This window comes from Hyla sarda, chromosome 4, assembly GCF_029499605.1.
Source record: "Hyla sarda isolate aHylSar1 chromosome 4, aHylSar1.hap1, whole genome shotgun sequence".
NCBI classification, from domain to species: domain Eukaryota; kingdom Metazoa; phylum Chordata; class Amphibia; order Anura; family Hylidae; genus Hyla; species Hyla sarda.
Genome location: NC_079192.1, coordinates 125,511,204 through 125,533,108, shown reverse-complemented (window position 1 = coordinate 125,533,108; position 21,905 = coordinate 125,511,204). Strand labels below are relative to the sequence as shown.

At 41.8% G+C, this 21,905-nt stretch overlaps 1 protein-coding gene across 1 annotated transcript in view; it reads right to left on the bottom strand.

Annotated features, from left to right (window-relative positions):
- Positions 1-2,538: 2,538 nt before the first annotated feature.
- SERINC4 (serine incorporator 4) overlaps positions 2,539-21,905 on the bottom strand; it is a 74,011-nt gene continuing 54,644 nt past the window's right edge. Inside the window, exons 11-14 of the mRNA XM_056572047.1 lie at positions 10,249-10,321; positions 9,843-9,888; positions 6,050-6,203; positions 2,539-4,077 (exon numbers count right to left, since the gene is read on the bottom strand). Coding sequence (XP_056428022.1) covers positions 3,864-4,077; positions 6,050-6,203; positions 9,843-9,888; positions 10,249-10,321 — 487 coding nt within the window. The 3' untranslated portion in view covers positions 2,539-3,863. The remainder of the gene's footprint in view (positions 4,078-6,049; positions 6,204-9,842; positions 9,889-10,248; positions 10,322-21,905) is intronic.

The window sequence follows — 21,905 nt, the reverse complement described above, 5'->3', positions numbered from 1 at the left end:
ATCGACCTCACTAAGAGGTTAACAGACTCGCCCCCTCCATTCAGCTCTATGGGAGAGGTTGGGATGCACGAACCCAGAATCTCTGCCTCTCCAATAGAGATATATGGAGGGGGGGGTGTCGGCCGCGGCGTTATGCTGCGGCCAATGCGCCTCCTGCATGGGGAGAGCCAGGGCAGAGTTAGGGCCCTGTACAGAAGATCACGAGGGGTCCCAGGGTTCGAACCCCCTGCAATCAGATGCTTATTCCCTATCCTGCGGAGTTGTATTAGGCTGCAGTACTCCTTTAATGATAAAACGAGCATTAATATTCATCAATCCTACCTATATCTTCATCGATCTCAGTGGGACAATCTGTAAATGCCACTCACAGTAACATGTATAGTATCAATGATCATCAGATCCTTTCAAGGTTTTGGCTACCATATTACTTACAGTCTGCAGCCCACATCTAGACCTTCACTTTCAGGTCATTACACCATTGCCTGCAATATGAAATAAGATACAGATTTCCACTTATGTTTAATAGATTGTCATTTATTATTTTCCATTATTCTGAAAGCTATTGATGCTGCATTTAGATAAAGGTTTGTTTACAAATACAGTGACCCCCCGACCTACGATGGCCCCGACATACGATCATTTCAGCATACAATCACTCTCAGAGGCCGTCGCATGTTGAAGGCAGCATCAACATACGATGCTTTTTTATGTCGCATAAATGGCTATCCGGCAGCGCAGACTGCTTCAGCTGCCACCAGATAGCCGTTTACGGTGCCCCGTGAGCTCCGGTGATGTCTCTTACCTGTCCTCGGGGCTCCGGCGCGTCCTCTTCGGGATCCTCTGCATCGTCGGCGCTCTCCATCGTCGTCATCACGTCGCTGCGCACGCCGTCCCGTCATCCAGTAGGAGCGGTGTGCGTAGCGACGTGATGGCGGCGACGAAGTGCGCGGATGCCGGGGAAGCAGAGTCCTTGCCAGAGCGTCGGGGACACCACGGGGACGCGGCAACAGCGATGAACGGCGACATCCAGGGCAGCGGTGACGAGCGGTGACGGTCCGGAGCAGCGGGGACAGGTGAGTACAACTTCCTCTAACAGTGGTCTTCAACCTGCAGACCTCCAGATGTTGCAAAACTACAACACCCAGCATGCCCGGACAGCCGTTGGCTGTCCGGGCATGCTGAGTGTTGTAGTTTTGCAACATCTGGAGGTCCGCAGGTTGTAGACCACTGTCCTATACTTTACATTGAACGGATCCCTCAATATGCGATGGTTTCAACAAACGATGGTCCGTTTGGAACGGATTCCCATCGTATGTTGAGGGACCACTGTATAAAAATATAACCTAAAAAGGGTTGGACAGAATTAAAAATACACGGATACTTTCTTTAAAACAGTGACCCTTTTTACCTATGTGCCTGGGTGAGCGCTGTTAAGCTGCACTACCACACATAACCTGTAGACAGGTGTGGCACAATTTTTTGGAAAAAAAATAACATATTTTAATCCTGTACAAGAACTTGAAGTGTTCATGAAGAGGATCTTATCATCATAGATCATTTTTCTATGGGCGCCCCCACTGTGGTTATGCCAAAGTAGAACTGTGCCTCATCTGCGGCAATTCACAGTAAGCTTTGCAATGAATGCGGGTAGTAGCGTGGCTCATCTGCAATGTGTGCAGGCACCTTAAAGGGGTATTCCAGGCAAAACCTTTTTTTATATATATATATATATATATATATATATATATATATCAACTGGCTCCGGAAAGTTAAACAGATTTGTAAATTACTTCTATTAAAAAATCTTAATCCTTCCAATAGTTATTAGCTTCTGAAGTTTTCTGTTAAACTGCTCAATGATGATGTCACGTCCCGGGAGCTGTGCATGATGGGAGAATATCCCCATAGGAACTGCACAGCTCCCGGGACGTGAGTCATCAGAGAGCAGTTAGACAGAAAACAACAACTCAACTTCAGAAGCTAATAACTATTGGAAGGATTAAGATTTTTTAATAGAAGTAATTTACAAATCTGTTTAACATTCCAGAGCCAGTTGATATATAAAAAAAAGTTTTGGCCTGGAATACCCCTTTAAATCACAGTACCCTGAAGTACGATTCTGATGCTCACACATACATACATAACTGGATTATCCCGGGTGGTCCTAAACTTGTTTTTCTACACTAAGGATGTTTTCTGGATAGTTAGCTCTATTATTGAGTTAATTGTACATAATGTAAATCAGAACCATAAAAAAGAAAATATGGGATTGTGGGTAACTTCTAGAGATGAGCGAACTTAAAGTAAATTCGATTCGTCAAGAACTTCACGGCTCGGCAGTTGCTGACTTTAGCCTGCATAAATTAGTTCAGCTTTCAGGTGCTCCCGTGGGCTGGAAAAGGTGGATACAGTCTTAGGAGACTCTTTCCTAGGACTGTATCCACCTTTTCCAGCCCACCGGAGCACCGGAAAGCTGAACTAATTTATGCAGGAATAGTCAGCAACCGCCGAGCCGAGAAGTTTGTGACGAATCGAATTTACTGTAAGTTTGCTCATCTCTAGTAACTTCACCCATAAATAGCAACTTGTTGTGAAGGTGACGCTAAGTTTTTTGCTGATCGTTCTCAGTCATACTGTATAAAAATAGGGAGTGGCTTTCACCATCATAAAGCTTGTTCTCTGTATACTCTGTATACTAACTGAGACCTAAGCAACCAAACAATAAAGCAAAAGGAAATTCCCTTTTCCCAATATATCTGTCCACCAGAGCCTGAAAACAGTGTTGTCATGACACTTTGTAAACAGTCATTGTATTTCATCCAGTCACTGTGACTATAAATAATGGACATTGACCCTTCTGCTATACAAAGGACAACTGCTCTACGGTTACTGCAGTGCAGATCCTTTCTGACCTTTTCAAGGTAATTCCCTTCAGGATTTTAGCTTGGAGCTTTCATTGGACACGTCAGGTAGCTTTGGCGCAGTAATCCCATTATGTATAGATGAGAGCAAAGGTATGCGGGCTGCACAGCTTGTACGCAAGACCTATTGTGTTGTTGGTAGGCGTCACTTCTACATTACTTGGTCTCAGGATACCTTCTTTGTAAAACACGTTTGGCATTTGGGACAGAAAAAAAGGACAAATCTTTGGAATCACTAATTTAGCTAAAAGCTTATGGCCATTTACTGAGACTCAGAACGTGCATACTGTACAGTTTTACACATACAAAGCATATTAAGCTATTTTTATTCACTTCAGGGACATTGAGTACTTTATGCAAGGGTCAGCGCACGAATGTCAGTTCCGTGGAGATTTTCTATAGTGATGCTTAACCTATTGAGCTTTGGAGGGGCCTAAAATGCACTACTCTTACACTCAATACATCAGAACCTACTGTATGACTACATGGATTGTAATATGGTTAGCTAGCTCTGCTGTGTAACTTATAGCTCAAATGTACTTGGAGATAGAAAAAATAACACGTCCTCCTTTTAGTTGAGATGTAAACTTGAACAACTAGTGAAGTCCCAATATCAGTGTCTCAATAGTGAACCGAGAAAAGTTATATCCAACAGAACGTTTGACATTATATTAAAAAGTCTGTGTGATTGTCACCATGACCCCTAGGAAAGGAATCATCTGCTTGGAATGACTTGTTCCACCCCAATGCCACCAAAGACAGACCATAATGCTTAAAAGTTCTCCAGCCTTTTTACCTAGTAATAAAAGTAAGAACAATCCAATCACGTTGGATATATATTCCTTGATGTTAATCCCCACATTTTCTTTAATCGTTGACCCCACATGCCCATTGTAAATCCCATCACAATGTCTTTAAATTAGATGAGGGGATTAGGACACTTCACTTAGACACTGTGACTCTGCGGAACTGTCTTCGTCTCAGTACATGTTGTGGGGGGCCGCTCTTTTGGTTATGTCCATTCCCAGGAAAGCAAGTTGGTGCTAGAAGTATCCACAAATAAAGCAAAACGCATGTCCAACAGGATGCTACCTTGATCCAAAATGTAGGCCAACTTCCATGGGTAAATATGGTCTCCAAGGAAGAGTTTTCATAGCTGAAATCATAAAGCATGGATGAGAATGCAGAGATGGTCAAACATTAGTCACAGTGATACTTAAACATTACTCACAATGAGGTGTTCACATGACAAGCTATCAATGTTCTCTATGACTTCAGAAACATACTATCCACAGCACTTGGAAATCGATGGTTTTGCCCTGTGGCTACGGGGCTGAAACCGATCTATGCCATGCACAAATAGTATAGATTTTATTGCTGCAAAGGTCACATCACAACTAGAAAGATATAGGAGGAAAATAATCATTCCACCCTCCAGAAAATAATAAAGCTGGGACGTAGCCAAGTCTGTGTGTTCCTTTTTCTATGCAGTGCTGGGAAGGATATCATATGCAATAGCTGCAAGCTCCATTTAGCACATACCAGTTCAGAAGTGTGTAGGTCTTCAGAATCACAGTTAAAGGGGTATTCCGCCCCTAGACATCTTATCCCCTATCCAAAGGATAGGGGATAAGATGTCTAGGGGCGGAATACCCCTTTAAACATGGTGAAAACTGATCATGTCAATACATTGATGACATTAATTTAGCTTATTAGGGTTGTCCAATTTTCTGGCTTCATGGCTCAGTGCTGAGCAGTTATGTCAGTAATATGGCATGGTACCATTGAGGCATCGATTGGCTACAGCAGTCACATGTGGGCAGCTTATCATCAAATACCAACAGGTAGCACTGGAATATTAGCAATGGATAGTTGAGGTAATGAAAAGATTAGAGTTTGGTTGTTTGGGTTTGTTTGTTTTTTTTATAACATTTTTAGATTTATTTTTTTCAAAAAGTTGATAACCCCTTTAAAGGGGTACTCCACTGCCCCAGCGTTCGGGACATGCCCGGACCCCTCAATGCAAACATATGGGAGGGGGCGTGGTGGCTGCCATGCCCCCTTCCATAGACTTGCATTGATGGGGTGTGGCCATGTCATCATGACCCCCGCAGCCCACACCCAGCATTCGGAACTAAATGTTCCGAACGCTGGGGCAGTGGAGTACCCCTTTAAGTATAGACATCAGCATGTAACATAACTTTACAGAGGCAGTACGAGATTAGCAATAAGGTCTAACTTTTTCAGGAATGGAGGCACTCCTGCTCATAGGCTGTTTTTTTGTATTGATTTACATAGTATCATCCTAGCCATTTCAGTCTATATCATCCAAATTGAATCTAGTGCTTGAAAGGCAGTACATTGCACCAGTAATGGTGATCTTTTCAGGTTTTTTCCTCAAGCTTCGATAGAAGTAAAATAAACTTTTTGGGCTTTTGTGAAAAACAGAGTAAATCTCTTTTCTAGAGTAATTTTTTTTTGTTATTCCACCTGTCTATGCAGGAGACTTATGGCTCCTGACTGGCCTTGCTCTTTGACAGTCCTTAGCATTGTGTCATCTGGGTTTTTCAAGGTGTAGTTCATATAGACTGTTGTGCAATTCTTGTCATGTCTGTGCAGATCAGGACTTGACATGTCAATGGGATATTTAGTGGTAGTTACGTAGATGATAATTATCAGACACCTCCTGTTGTGTATAAATCTATATTATGTTCGCAAGAGAAGAAACACTGCAGAACATTGTTCATGCCAAATGTTGTGACCTGATGTGACAAATAACCTGCAGCTCCCTTTGGCCTTTACTGAAGAGATTGTAATGCAATTCTAGATAAAAGAACAAAAGCTGTCTGCCGTGCTACATGGTATTCCACCACTTACATTCCTGTATTGTTTCCAGATCAGAACCAACAGAGGAACACTAGGTAAGAATACATTATTATGAGACAGGTTTCTGCTCTTGCTCAATCATCTCAGAACAAGAGAATGCCAATAAGACCACAAATGAACATAGAAGGGCTCTTCTGGCTCCTATTTAAACATACTGTAAATCACAGAGAGTTATTTCTCAGCAGGCCCTTCATGCAGCCCAGAAATGAGACTAAGCACCTGGGAATGTTCGGAATGCGCACCTGAACCAGTTGGTCAGCGTCATCATCACATAGAGAGAGGCGAGCACAAATACAAAGTGGAAGAAGGAGTAGCTATAGATCACTCGCTCATGCTCATCGTGTATGACCATCTGTCCACCTCCAGTGTTCACATCCTCCTCGTGGTTCTTTTCACCTGTTGGAGAAGGCAAACAATGACTATCCAGGCATCAAACAGCTGGAACCCATCTTTACTTATTGCTGCACACTTATTTCATGACACAACAACCACAAAACCAATAAGGACATAGTTGGGGGACAGGACATCTTGTGAAGTAACCAACGCTTAGGAACTTCTGTGAGGCTCATCCATGGCCTGGAATTTCAATGCAATTTCTTCATGGTAAAATGCACAGAATAAGGAACACGTGCAAACAATACAAGCTACAGTTCACAGTATTAACAGTGGCATGTATTTTCATTGAGAACAATGCACAGTGCACACACTTTTAAACACATATTGTTATATTCTGTGCTCTGGCCGCAAGCCCTGGCCATTAGCGCAGTGTCCCCGTCTGCCGGCGGGGTTGGGATTCGCATCGCGGGACGCGCCCGCATGCGAATCCCAGCCTGTCACTCACCACACTCCGCTGCCTCTTTGTCTCAGCTCCGGCGCGCACGTCCCTGTCTCCTAGGGCACGCGTGCGCCGGAGCTCTGAAATTTAAAGCGCCAGTGCACCCATGATTAGTGTTTGCACCTGACACCACATTATAAGTCCCTGCACCTCCCACACTTCCCTGCCGGATCTTCAGTGCCCCTAGCCTGAGATTAAGAGTTCCATTTTGCCTATTGCCTTACCCGTGTATCCAGACCTTCCCGCTACGTTATTTGACTCTGCACCTTTGCCGCCTGCCTTGACCTGCTATGTTGACTACGCTACTGCCTTATCCTCTGGTAACTCGCCTTGCCCTGTGTGATCGAGCCGTGTCGGGGATTTTTTGATTATTCGTTATCACCCGTTATAGCCCGTTATAAATAACCGACGTTATTTGTGACGAGAGAAAAATAAGTGCATGTAACGTTTTTTCTCCCATCACAAACGGATAATCAAAAAATCCCATAGACTTGAATGGGATTTTGTAACGACCGTTTAACAATGGTTCAATATTTCAATGGTTTTCTTAACGGGATATTGTAATGGGTCTTTAACCTGTTGGGGACCATGGGCGTATGGGTACGCCCTTGCGCCCTGGTACTTAAGGACCAAGGGCGTACCTGTACGCCCCTGGGAATTTCGATCCCTGCCACTAGCCGGACAGGGATGCCTGCTGAAATCATTCAGCAGGCATCCCATGCAAATGCCTGGGGGGGTCCTGAGTTCAGATCTGCGATTTGCGGCGATTCCAGGCTGATCGGGTCTGCTGTTGCATAACTACAACTCCCAACATGCATGGTCTGTCAGTGCATGCTGGGAGTTGTGGTTTTGCCTCTCCCCCCCATGTGAATGTACAGGGTACATTCACATGGGCGGGGGTTTACAGCAAGTTTCCAGCTTCAAGTTTGAGATGCAGCAAATTTTTTGCTGCAGCGGGAAACTCACTATAAACCCCCGCCCGTGTGAATGTACCCTAAAAACACTACACTACCCCTAAATAAAGAGTAAAACACTACATATAGACTACACCTTTACACTGTCGCCCCACCCCACCCCAATAAAAATCCAAAACGGAGCCTCCAGCTGTTGCAAAATAACAACTCCCAGTATTGCTGGACAGCCATTGACTGTCCAGTCATGTTGGGAGTTTTGCAACAGCTGGAGGCACCCTGTTTGGGGAAAACTGACGTACAGTATTTTTGGTGGAGGAGGCAAGTGTAACGTTTGCATCCAGGTACACCCCTATGAAAATCCCTAATTTGGGCCTCAAATGCACATGGCGCTCTCTCACTTCAGAGCCCTGTCGTATTTCAAGGCAACAGTTTAGGGCCACACATGGGGAATCTCCGTACTTGGGAGAAATTGTGCTACAAATTTTTGGTGGCTTTTTCTCCTTTTACCCATTATGAAAAGGTAAAGTTGGGGTCTACACCAGCATGTTAGTGTAAACATTTTTTCTTTTTTACACTAACATGCTGGTGTTGCCCCATACTTTTCATTTCATAAGAGGTAAAAGGAAAAAAGACCCCCAAAATTTGTAACACAAATTCTCCCAAGTACGAAAATACCCCATATGTGGATGTAAAATGCTCTGCGGGCGCACAACAAGGCTCAGGAGTGAGAGCCCACTATGTACATTTGAGGCCGAAACTGGTGATTTGAACAGGGGTGGCTGCTGGTTACAACGGTTCTGACATAAACACAAAAAAATAAATACCCACATGTGACCCCATTTTGGAAACTACACCCCTCACAGAACGTAATAAGGGGTATAGTGAGCCTTAACAGATTTTTGGAACAGTGGTTCATGAATATGAAAAATGTAATTTTTAATTTGCACAGCCCACTGTTACAAAGATCTATCAAACGCCAGTGGGGTGTAAATGCTCACTGCACCCCTTGTTACGTTCCTTGAGGGGTTTAGTTTCCCAAATAGTGTGCCATGTGGGGTGTTTTTTTTGCTGTTCTGGCACCATGGGAGCTTCCTAAATGAGACATGCCCCCCAAAAACCATTTCAGCAAAATTCGCTTTCCAAAAGCCCAATGTTGCTCCTTCTTTTCTGAGACCTCTAGTGCATCCGCAGATCACTTTACATCCACATATGAGGTATTTCCATACTTGAGAGAAATGTGGTTTCAAATTTTTGGGGACATTGTCACCTATTACCCCTTGTGAAAATGAAAAATTTGGGGTAACATTAGCATTTTTGTGGAAAAAATAAAAATTTTAATTTTGACGTCCAACTTTATTGAAAATTTGTCAAACATCTGTGGGGTGTTAAGGCTCACTGTACCACTTTTTATGTTCCTTCAGGGGTGTAGTTTCCCAAATAGTATGCCATGTGGGGTGTTGTTTGCTGTTCTGGCACAATGGGGGCTTCTTAAATGAGACATGCCCCGCAAGAACAATTTCAGCTAAATTTGCTTTCCAAAAGCCCAATGTTGCTCCTTCTCTTCTGAGCCCTCTAGTGCGCCCACAAAGCACTTTACATCCACATATGAGGTATTGCCTTACTCAAGAGAAATTGGGTTACAAATTTTGGGGAGCTTTTTCTCCTTTTACCCCTTGTAAAAATAAAAAAATATGGGTCTACAAGAACATGTTAGTGTAAAAATGAAGATTTTGAATTTTCGACTCCACTTTGCTGCTATTCCTTTGAAACACCTAAAGGGTTAATAAACTTTCTGAATGTTATTTTGAATACGTTTATGGGTGCAGTTGTCATAATGGGGTCCATTATGATGTATTTTCAACATAAAGACCCTCAAATTCACTTCAAATCTGAACTGGCCCCTAAAAAATTCAGATTCTGAAATTTACTTGAAAAATTGGAAAATTGCTGCTGAACTTTGAAGCCCTCTGATGTCTTCCAAAAGTAAAACCATGTCAACTTTATGATGCAAACATAAAGAAGACATATTGTATATGTGACTCAATATATCATTTATTTGGTAGGTCTATTTTCAAAATGTCCAATTTGCTTTTTTCCTCTCTTTTTTGGTTTAGTTCCAATACACACAAAGGGAATAAACGTGTATAGCAAAACATGTGTTACTGCAATCCTTTTCTGTGACAAATACTTAATTTTCTTGAAAAATTTCAGGGGTGCAAAATTTACAGCCATGAGTGTGTGTTTGGATGTAATACCACATAAAAGAAGAATATAAATTTTCATCACCTCCTTCATCGTCTTCTTCTGGACAGCAGAAACAGCAGGATGCTTTCTACAAATAACAGATAAAATAAGACAAGGGCAGTGGATGCATAGATGCATATGGCCTGTATTACAACTACACTTAGTACACACTATAATTTTCCACATAGCACTCAGTATATCCCATCTCAGACCTGACAATATCTCAGCGCATTGTATACCACTGCTGCTCAATTTAGCACAATAATTCTTCAATTGGATATGCTGATCTGAACTAGCAATGCACTTCTGAAAATCCTGAGCTCACAAAATGATTACCCACCAGGAAGGAAATGTGAGAAAATGACTTGTTCTGAGCGATAACAGGTTATGAAGCTTCTCAATCCATCAAAATGTGTTTTTCTTCCAATACATAATAACAGTTACTAACCTGGAACTCATAGGTGTAGACCTTAATCATCCACAATGGACCAAACATCTCCGCTAAGTAGGAAGCTTCATTGCTGTAAAAACATTACTTGTCAGTACATGGAAAGCATTGTATACTGCAGGTTTTCTTAAAAATATGAAATGTTAAAAATAATATACACACTTGTCAACCAGTGTTTCATAGCTATTTCCAACCGTAACTAAAATACAAAATACCGTAGTAAGGCCCCTTTCACACTACAGTTGTCACCCTGCAAAAACTCCCGTGATGAACTCCCATTTGAAAGTCCCTAATACGGACGTCAAAAAATCTTATTCATGTCAATGGGATTTTTGGACCATCCTGCAGCACCAGTTATGTCCCGTTATGACTAACGGATATTATTTTTGATGGCACAAAAGATGGTGCATGCACTAATTTTTGTCCCGTCAAAAACAATAATGGTGGAATAATGGCCCTTAAAATTTTAACATTGAAGTCTATGGGTGAAAGGATGTTCACAATTGACATCCGTTAGTGCCTGTTATTTTAACGTCCGTTATGATCTGTTATTTGTACTGCACATGCTCAGAACATGGAAATAAAATAACGGACATAAAATAACGGACTATAACGGGTGATAACGGATTTTAGCAGAAAAAAATGTCTGTTAAGATGCAGGAACATGATGGTAGTATGAAAGAAGCCTAACTCTGCAAATAGTCTTGAATAAAACAGATCCAACTGTTAACTGAATACAGCTCCCACACAGACCTACAGTGGGGCAAAAAAGTATTTAGTCAGCCACCAATTGTGCAAGTTCTCCCACTTAAAAAGATGAGAGGCCTGTCATTTTCATCATAGGTATCCCTCAACTATGAGAGACATAATGAGAAAAAAAACTATCCATAAAATCACATTGTCTGATTTTTAAAGAATTTAATTATGGTGGAAAATAAGTATTTGGTCACCTACAAACAAGCAAGATTTCTGGCTCTCACAGACCTGTAACTTCTTATTTAAGAGTCTCCTATGTCCTCCACTCGTTACCTGTATTAATGGCACCTGTTTGAACTTGTTATCAGTATAAAAGACACCTTTCCACAACCTCAAACTATCACAATCCAAACTCAACTATGGCCAAGACCAAAGAGCTGTTGAAGGACACCAGAAACAAAATTGTAGACCTACACCAGGCTGGGAAGACGAGATCTGCAATAGGCAAGCAGCTTGGTGTGAAAAAATCAACTGTAGGAACAAATATTAGAAAATGGAAGACATACAAGACCACTGATAATCTCCCTCGATCTGGGCCTCCACGCAAGATCTCACCCCATGGTGTCAAAATGATCACAAGAATGGTGAGCAAAAATCCCAGAACCACACGTGGGGACCTAGTGAATGACCTGCGGAGAGCTGAGACCAAAGTAACAAAGGCTTTCATCAGTAACACACTATGCCAGGGACTCAAATGATGCAATGCAAGACGTGTCCCACTGCTTAAAGTGCAACTGTCATGAGGTTTGGGGCACATAACCTAACCACAATGTGTATATGGTGTGTAAAATATGTCTCCAGATGTACTTTTATCCCTCTTATTACGGCTTTTATTAGCTCATAAAACACTTTTATATGCTGCCACTGACAGTCGGCTAGCCGTGGCCAGGGGTTCGCTATGCCCCGCGGCCGCCATGCCTATCCCCTGTTCACCAGCGCTGGGACCGCTGAGTGATTGACACACAGGTCCCAGTGCATGTGCCCATTATCTTTCATATGTGAGCGCCGACATTACAGAGTGCTCTGTCTGACACCTCCGTGGCGGCCGCGGGGCATAGCGAACCCCTGGCCACGCCTATCCGACTGCCAATGGCTGCATATAAAAGTGTTTTATGAGCTAATAAAAGCCGTAATAAGAGCTAATAAAAACCATAATAACAGGGATAAAAGTAAGGCTGGAGACATATTTTACACACCCTACACACACTGTGGTTAGGTTATATGCCCCAAACCTCATGACGGGTGCGCTTTAAGCCAGCACTTGGCCAGGCCTGTCTGAAGTTTGCTAGAGTGCATTTGGATTATCCAGAAGAGTATTGGGAGAATGTCATATGGTCAGATGAAACCAAAGTAGAACCTTTTGGTTAAAACTCAACTTGTCGTGTTTGAAGGAGAAAGAATGCTGAGTTGCATCCAAAGAACACCATACCTACTGTGAAGCATGGGGGTGGAAACATCATGCTTTGGGGCTCTTTTTCAGCAAAGGGACCAGGACGACTGATCTGTGTAAAGGAAAGAATGAATGGGGCCATGTATTGTGAGATTTTGATTGAAAACCTCCTTCCATCAGCAAGGCATTGAAGATGAAATGTTGCTGGGTCTTTCAGCATGACAATGATCCCAAACACACTGCCCGTGCAATGAAGGAGTGGTTTTGTAAGAAGCATTTCAAGGTCCTGGAGTGGCCTAGCCAGTCTCCAGATCTCAACCCCATAGAAAACCTTTGGAGGGAGTTGAAAGCACGTGTTGCACAGCGACAGCTCCAAAACATCACTGCTCTAGAGGAGATCTGCATGGGGAATGGGCTAATTTTCAAATAAGTTCTTTAAAAATCAGATAATGTGATTTTATGGATTTTTTTTCTCGTAGTTGAGGTATACCTATAATAAAAATTGCAGGCCTCTCATCTTTTTAAGTGGGAGAACTTACACAATTGGTGACTGACTAAATATTTTTTTGCCCCACTGTATGTTTGTCCCTGGCCACAGACTACAAACAAACTCTGTGTTTATATTCCAACAAAGTAGAAAATGAACAGGGCAACTCACCACATGCGTCTTCTTCAACCTTCTTTATTCAAGAACATGTATTTTCTATGTTCTTGAATAAAGAAGATTGAAGAAGACACATGTGGTGAGTTGCCCTGTTCATTTTCTACCTTGTTGGAATATGCACATTGGACTGATCAGTATACAAAGAGCACCACCTGGCACAGGTCAGCTAGCAGAGGTATTGACATACTGGCTTATTGCATAGGCAGCAGTGCCGAGTATTTCTGTCTTCTACTATTGAGGAATCTTTTCAAACTTTGTGTTTAGCCTGATCTGCCCTCTCATATCTCTCTGAATGCTAGCAAGAAGAGTAAGGCTAGGTTCACATTTCCATCAGACTTTATTAAAGGGAGCTCCATTGGCGATTCCATCAAAACGACAGGAGTTTAGCGGAGAAACAAATAGTGCATGCAGTACCTTTTTCCTTCGCTAAACTTCGGTAAACTACCGGATTCCCAGCGGACCATATTCAAGTCAATAGGGTTGGTCGGGATCTGGTGATGACCCGATGGAGTAATGCTCCAACCCGTTTTGGGTCCATTTAACAGGAAAAAAAAAGAACTGAATGGACCAAGAATGGGAACCTAGCCTAGGCATTTGCAAAGTAAAGACTGCCCTTATGGTGACCGAGGAGGCAAAATCATTATTTTTATTATTTTTGCGAGGAGGCAAAACCAAGTGGAAACTTTGTAGTTATTTTGCTTGTCTTGATATATTAATATGATTTATGAATACATCTTACATAATTTAAATAGTTTATAAGGTTGAAAAAAAGACAAGAGTCTATCAATTTCAACCTAAAACCCTACTGTATTATCAAGAAGGTTAAAAAAAAACCTATGCCCCATAAAAAGAGGAAAAAATCTTACCCACAACAGATGTTAAATTTATAGACCTATAGTTTCCATGATCACTTTTTGACCCCTTTTTGAATATTGGTACCACATTTGCTAAGCACCAGTCCTGTGGAACAATCCCTGTCATAATAGAATCTTTAAATATAAGAAATAAAGGTTTGTCTAGCACGGCACTTAATTCCTTAAAAAAAGATCTAGAATCAAAACAGGATGACCGTAAATTCAGGAGTTAGTCCGGCGCAGAGAGAAACCATCAGGGAGCCAGATAAAATCAATGGATTTATTAGATGCAACGCGTTTCGCTGCGCATGCGCAGCGAAACGCGTTGCATCTAATAAATCCATTGATTTTATCTGGCTCCTTGATGGTTCCTCTCTGCGCCGGACTAACTCCTGAATTTACGGTCATCCTGTTTTGATTCTACTTCTACCCAGGAGGGCTGCAGTGGACCTATACATATATTCATTCTACACTTTACCTTGTTGTGTGTGGGCGCACAACCAACTCTGGTAAGCGGCTTGGGAATTACCATCCCCTTCCCCCACTAACAAGACCTGCTGATCCCGCACATGAGGCGCCTTCCCCCTTTCTCTTAAAAAAAAGATCTGTGATGGATGCCATCTGGGTCTAGTAATTTGTGTGATTAAATGAGCTTGCACTCAGGTTCCTGCTTGAGGAGACCACGCCAAAAGACATGTGGAGTCTTATAGGCAATGATTCACTCGGGAAATATATACATAGTTGCCCTCCTCCAGAAGGAAGCGAGGGAGCTTACTGTCTGGTGCCACCAGCCAATGCTCTGCCCCTTTAAAACAGTCTTGGAATTATTAGTCAACCAGAAGATCCTCCAGAAGAAAGAGTTACCTATCTGTAGACAGTTAATACCATACCATACCAAGCTAGAAACTTGAGACTGCATGTTAGATGATAAGAAAATAATCAAATGTGTAAATAAATGAACCCACATTAGAGTTTCCTTTAAAATATAAACCTAGCAATAGAGTGACTGCTCTACAATAAGAATGAAAACGTTTAGAGTGCCGGTGACATTCCCAGCATGGGCTTGGTACATTAATCCGGGGTTTAGATTCTGTTTATGTATGCTCATTTACAAGGAAAGAATAAACCAAAATGTTCCCATTTTACCTTTGTTACTCATACTGTGCATACATTTTACATCAGCAAAGTTACTTTTCTCGTCTACGTTGCTGCTTTGTGTCAGTCAGATTACTGAGCATGGGCTGAGGTTTGGAAGCAGTCACTCTAGCAGAAGGCAGATCAGCTATAATGAGGAATCGTGTGAGGTCTGCTTTGAAGGATGGAGTTTATTGAGGTGCAGAAAAATACCCAATTCTCTTTTCTATTACTGAGGTGAACAAATGTCTGTACTCGGTTCCATATCATCGTACATTATGAGGCTAACTTTATAGGGAGGACTGATCATGAGACCTTGGGCACATTGCTGTATAAACAGTAGCGCTTTGAATAATTATTCTCATGCTTACTAGTTTACTAGGTCTATAATATACTGTATATGTTATTGAAAAATACAGTAAAAGGACACCTGCACATTAGAAGGGCACTTGATTTACAATTATGTATTTTGATAGAATAATGTATCTTGTGAACAGGCATATACCCCATATGGTGGAGAAGACCAGTTCATAATCATGTAAAACAACAATTTACATTTGGTCAATTCCAACTTCCTTGGTACAGAACAGTTACAATGAGTGTCAAACTGGATGTCATGTTTTCTTTTTTGATTTTCAATGGTTGGCAAAGAATGGAAATTGCCATTTAAGCCTGTGCTAGAAAATCCTACACATCAGTTTATTCTACAACACAAAATTGTTTTTTACAAAAGCATAAAATGCTAAATGCTTAAAAGAAACTTGTCATCTGCAATTTACACAACATAAAAATGCTTTTATTCTATGGTAAAAAAAAAGAGTCAAAGAGGCGTTCCCAAGTCCGTGAAGTACTGAGGACTGGAACACCACCTCTTTGCTCTCCCCCATCCCCGTTTCTGCTTGACTGACTGTCAGGTATCAGCTTCCAGTACCCAGTCTTGTTTCTAAATCTTATTCCTGCCCTGTGTTTCCAAATGGTGTGCAGGTGTGAGATTAGGAAACAGGGCTTGGCTTCCAGGCAATCAAGCAGAGGGATGGGAGATGGAGGGAGGAGATGTTTCAGCCCTCAGCATTTCAGGGTCTTGTGGACACCTCTTTGACTCCTTGTACCAGGTACTGCATATGTGTCCTTATGGAGAGAGTTCTGTCTTGGCATTAAAGCCCAATCAATTTCTAAGACTGTAACTGGAGATAAAAGTGGATGTTTAGGGACTACTACCTGAAAAGGTGGTGTGATTGAGCTGCTTTGCATATTCCTTGCACCAGGTAATAAAAGCCTTTTTGTTCTACATTATGGAAGCATTTACAGTCATGACCGTAAATATTGGCACCCCTGAAATTTTTCAAGAAAATGAAGTATTTCTCACAGAAAAGGATTGCAGTAACACATCTTTTGCTATACACATGTTTATTCCCTTTGTGTGTATTGGAACTAAACCAAAAAAGGGAGGAAAAAAAGCAAATTGGACATAATGTCACACCAAACTCCAAAAATGGTCTGGACAAAATTATTGGCGCCCTTTCAAAATTGTGTAAAAATAAGATTGTTTCTAGCATGTCATTCTCCTTTAAACTCCCCTGGGGCAAATAACACGTGTGGGCAATATAAAAATCACACCTGAAAGCAGATAAAAAGGAGAGAAGTTCACTTAGTCTTTGCATTGTGTGTATGTGTGTGCCACACTAAGCATGGACAACAGAAAGAGGAGAAGAGAACTGTCTGAGGACTTGAGAACCAAAATTGTTGAAAAATATCAACAATCTCAAGGTTACAAGTCCATCTCCAGAGATGTAGATTTGCCTTTGTCCACAGTGTGCAACATTATCAAGAAGTTTCCAACCCATGGCACTGTAGCTAATCTCCCTGGGCGTGGACAAAAGACAAAAATGTATGAAAGGCGTCAACACAAGATAGTCCAGATGGTGGATAAGCAGCCCCAAACAATTTCCAAAGATATTCAAGCTGTCCTGCAGGCACAGGGAGCATCAGTGTCAGCGTGAACTATGCGTCGATATTTAAATAAAATGAATGCTATGTCAGGAGACCCAGGAGGACTCCACTGTTGACACAGAGACATAAAAAAGCAAGACTACCTTTTGCCAAAATGAACTTGAGTAAGCCAAAATCCTTCTGGGAAAACGTCTTGTGGATAGATGAGACCAAGATAGAGCTTTTTGGTAAAGCACATTATTCTACTATTTACCGAAAATGGAATGAGGCCTACAAAGAAAAGAACACTGTACCTATAGTGAAATGTGGTGGAGGTTCAATTATGTTTTGGGGTTGTTTTGCTGCCTCTGCACTGGGAGCCTTGAATGTGTGCAAGGCATCATGAAATCTGAGGGTTACCAATGGATTTTGGGTCGCACTGTACAGCCCAGTTTTAGAAAGCTGGATTTGCATCCGAGATCTTGGGTCTTTCAGCAGGACAATGACCCCAAACATACATCAAAAAGCACCCAGAAATGGATGGCAACAAAGCGCTGGAGAGTTCTGAAGTGGCCAGCAATGAGTCCAGATCTAAATCCCATTGAACACAAGTGGAGAGATCTTAAAATTGCTGTAGGGAGAAGGCGCCTTCCAATAAGAGAGACCTGGAGCAGTTTGCCAAGGAAGAGTGGTCCAACATTCCGGCTGAGAGGAGTAAGAACCTTATTGATGGTTATAGGAAGTGACTGATTTCAGTTATTTTTTCCAAAGGGTGTGCAACCAAATATTAAGTTAAGGGTGCCAATAATTTTGTCCAGCCCATTTTTGGAGTTTGTTGTGACATTATGTCCAATTTGCTTTTTTTTCTTTCCTTTTTTGGTTTAGTTCCAATACACACAAAGGGAATAAACATGTGTATAGCAAAACATGTGTTACTGCAATCCTTTTCTGGGAGAAATACTTCATGTTCTTGAAAAATTTCAGAGGTGCCAACATTTATGGCCATGACTGTATATGAAAGTTACCATGTGTCTTCTTACCCTAACAGTATGTATGGAATGCTGCTGGAATATTCCATATGGACATTCTGCTGTAGCAGAGTTCCATTGATTTCAATGGAATTCTGCTGCACTGTGCACATGGTGGAATTTGTACAGCGAATATCCAGATTCTGGCGTCCGCAGAAAGAATAGATGTCTATTCTTTCTGCGGATTTTGCTCGAAAATTTTGCTCGGAAACTTCCGAGCAGTCCTAGCTCCAGCCTGATCATTAAAATGTGCGAAATGTCCGTCTTTGTTTTCCGGGTAGACACTATGCATAATTTCTTACCGGGTGAACACTGACAGCAGTATGGAACATGAATTGTAGCTGAAGGATTCCCTTAAACTGAAAAAGGAACTTTGTTGGAAAGTTGGTGGAGAAACTTTCAAATCCAGTTTAATACTCATTGTGGGTTTTCTGCTTCGGTTACACAGATATCCTGCTTTTATGATTCTACTTTATACTATAAAGCACCATCTTTATTGCTTTTCTCCCCATAGAGCTAAAGACCAATGTCCCAGAAAGGGACCACTCCTCCGTCCTTATTTGCAATGCAGAGATTTGTATGAATTTTATTGGGAACAGTCAGCTTTTTATGGATGGCTCTTCCCCATGTTAACAACATTGGCAGTAAAAGGCTTGGCTGCATGACAATACAACGTAGTTAGAAGTATTTACAGTGCCACAGAGTTAGCACGAGCCCATAAGCAGGTGTGCGTTGGAGGACAGATATCCAGAGGGCAGCTGCTGCGGCTGGCCTCCGTGTTTTCAACTTCTAATATCGTTGGCTTAATTAGAAAAGATATTTTGCATGCCTGGAGGACCAGCAATTCCCCGAGGTTCTCTTGTTGTTCTGTTCATGACCTTTCCACATTTCCACTCGGAGCTCAGTTAAGTATAGTAAGCCCCATTATTTATACCAGCTGGCAGGGACTGCTGTCTTTATTAAGATAGCTGTAAATATTCTCATGTTTTCACCAACTGTAGGCATCATTTTTACTTAACATGTTTCCTCCCTCTCAACATCCTTGCAACATCCCTATGACTGTTATCTATGATAGAAAAACACTTAGACCGGTGGAGGTCAAACCAAATACAGTGGTCCCTCAAGTTACAATATTAATTGGTTCCAGGACGACCATTGTATGTTGAAACCATTGTATGTTGAGACCAGAACTCTATGGAAACCTGGTAATTGCTTCTGAAGCCACCAAAATGTCCTCCAAAAATAGGAAAAAGTGAGGATTAAAGAAAAATAAGTAGAAAACTAATATAGATAAAAAAAAAAGTCCTTACATATAAAAGTAAGAAAGATCTGCTGGGAGCTGTAATCACTGTTTAGGTCAGTGTTTCCCAACCAGGGTGCCTCCAGCTGTTGCAAAACTACAACTCCCAGCATGCCCGGACAGCCGTTGGCTGTCCGGGCATGCTGGGAGTTGTAGTTTTGCAACAGCTGGAGGCACCCTGGTTGGGAAACAATGGTTTATGTAGGCGACAGGAGCTTCTTCAGGGTCCTATACAGTACACACAGTGTCCCAAATGGAGCCGCCCTTACTTGGTGTCAAGGAGCAGCTAACCATGGCACACGTAAGGAGTAATACAGAACTTGTAGTTCCTCCCTGTACTGTGGGGGGCGCTACCAGACACCAGTCACTGCATACACTTCAGAAATAGAGGTGATTTACCAGTGAATGCCCATTCTGATTGGTCAGTTCCTCCAGTTGTGACGCATTTCACAGATCTGGACTGTCCGTAGCATTGTATGTTGAGTCTGGTTTCAAGTTACAATGGTCCAGAAAAGACCATTGTATGTTGAAACTATTGTGTGTTGAGGCCATTGTAAGTTGAGGGATCACTGTATATCCCAGCGGACTTCAATACTGCGCATAGCACTAAATATCAACAAGTCACCAACAGTGTGAAAATAAAAAATATTTACTTGAGTTATATTAAGATGAGGTTTTAATAAAGGCTGGGAGTTTGATTCATTTGGAGGCAAAATGCAGACACTCGCAAAACATAGTCGCTAGAAAAAAGATGGTCAGCTCTCCTCTAGTCAGGGCAGTAAGACAAAGCAGTTGCGGGAATGATCCAGTGTCTTTAAAATGTTCACATACTTTATTGTAGTCCAAATATGGTCTATGATACAGACAATGTGCAATCTGACACATTTCAAGCTGCTTTGTTCACCTCTTAGCCACAGTGAAATAGTATTACATAGCAACCAATCAGATCACTTCTTTCCTTTTTAACAAGGCCTCTGCAAAATGAAAGAAGCAATCTGATTGGTTGCTATGGGAAACTGGGTAACTTTTCCTTTGCACAAGTTTTGATAAATCTCCCCCCCTTATTCCCTATCCAAAGGATAGGGGATAAGATGCCTGATCGCGGGAGTCCTGCAGCTGGGGACCCCCCCGTGATCTTGCACGCGGCACCCCGTTTGTAATCAGTCTGATTACGGTCGACCGCAGGGCCGGCGGCGTGTGACGTCACGCCTCCGCCCCCGTGTGACGCCGACCGTAATCAGTCCCCAGAGCGAACACGCTCCGGGAACTGATTACAAACGGGGTGCCGCGTGCAAGATCACGGGGGGGTCCCCAGCTGCAGGACTCCCGCGATCAGGCATCTTATCCCCTATCCTTTGGATAGGGGATAAGATGTGTAAGCACCGGAGTACCCCTTTAACTCCTTAGGGCAATATGCTTTATATTTCCCGTCGATAGTGCAGGGAGTTTATCAAGCAGGGGTATTCCTGGAAAAAATATTTTTTTTATATATCAACTGGGTCCAGAAATTTAAACAGATTTGTAAATTACTTATATTAAAAAATCTTAATCCTTCCAATAATTATCAGCTTCTGAAGTTGAGTTGTTCTTTTCTGTCTGACAACAGTGCTCTCTGCTGACACTTCTGCTTGTCTCGGGAACTGCACAGAGTAGAAGAGGTTTGCTATGGGGATTTGCTTCTACTCTGGACAGTTCCCGAGACAGGTGTCATTAGAGAGCACTTAGACAGAAAAGAACAACTCAACTTCAGCAGCTCAGAAGTACTGAAAGGATTAAGATTTTTTGATAGAAGTCATTTACAAATCTGTTTAACTTTCTGGAGCCAATTGATATATATATATATATATATATTATATATATATATATATATATATATATATATATAAAAGTTTTTTTTCCTGGATAACCCCTTTAAGCTCACTCACTCACACATTCCAATTTATTTTCTTTTTTTTTAATAGCTAAAAGGAATTCCCAATATGTGACAATTTAGCATCTCAATTATTGGGACAGGGGGGTAAATACAGTAAGTCTAGGTTTCCACTTGTTTTTTGGGCGCAGTTTTCACCCAAAAAAAACACCACAACTAACTGCCCTGTAATTTTGCACTCCCGAGATGCATTTTTTTTCCTTTGCGTTTTTCTTGAAACAAGTGACTCAAGGATTTCTTTTGAAGAATGGGGGAAGGGGGAACGTCAGTGAGAACACCAATTCTAAACTCACATGACCATTTGCATGGTGTTTTTTTGCCTTCCATAGACTTCAGAAGTCATAGGGGGAGATTTATGAAAACCTGTCCAGAGGAAAAGTTGCCCAGTTGCCCATAGCAACCAATCAGCTCGCTTCTTTCATTTTTAACAAGGCCTGTGCAAAATGAAAGAAGCGATCTGATTGGTTGCTATGGGCAACTGGGCAACTTTTCCTCCGGACAGGTTTTAATAAATCTCCCCCATAGTCTCAGCCTGCTGAGATTTTACAAAACTTGCACTAGGCCCAAAAAAAATAAATAAATAAAAAAGCAAAATAAGAGTGAAACAATGCCAAAGGAAAAAACAGCAAGTGGGTTTGACGTTTCATAATTCTCTATTGACTCTCAACTAAC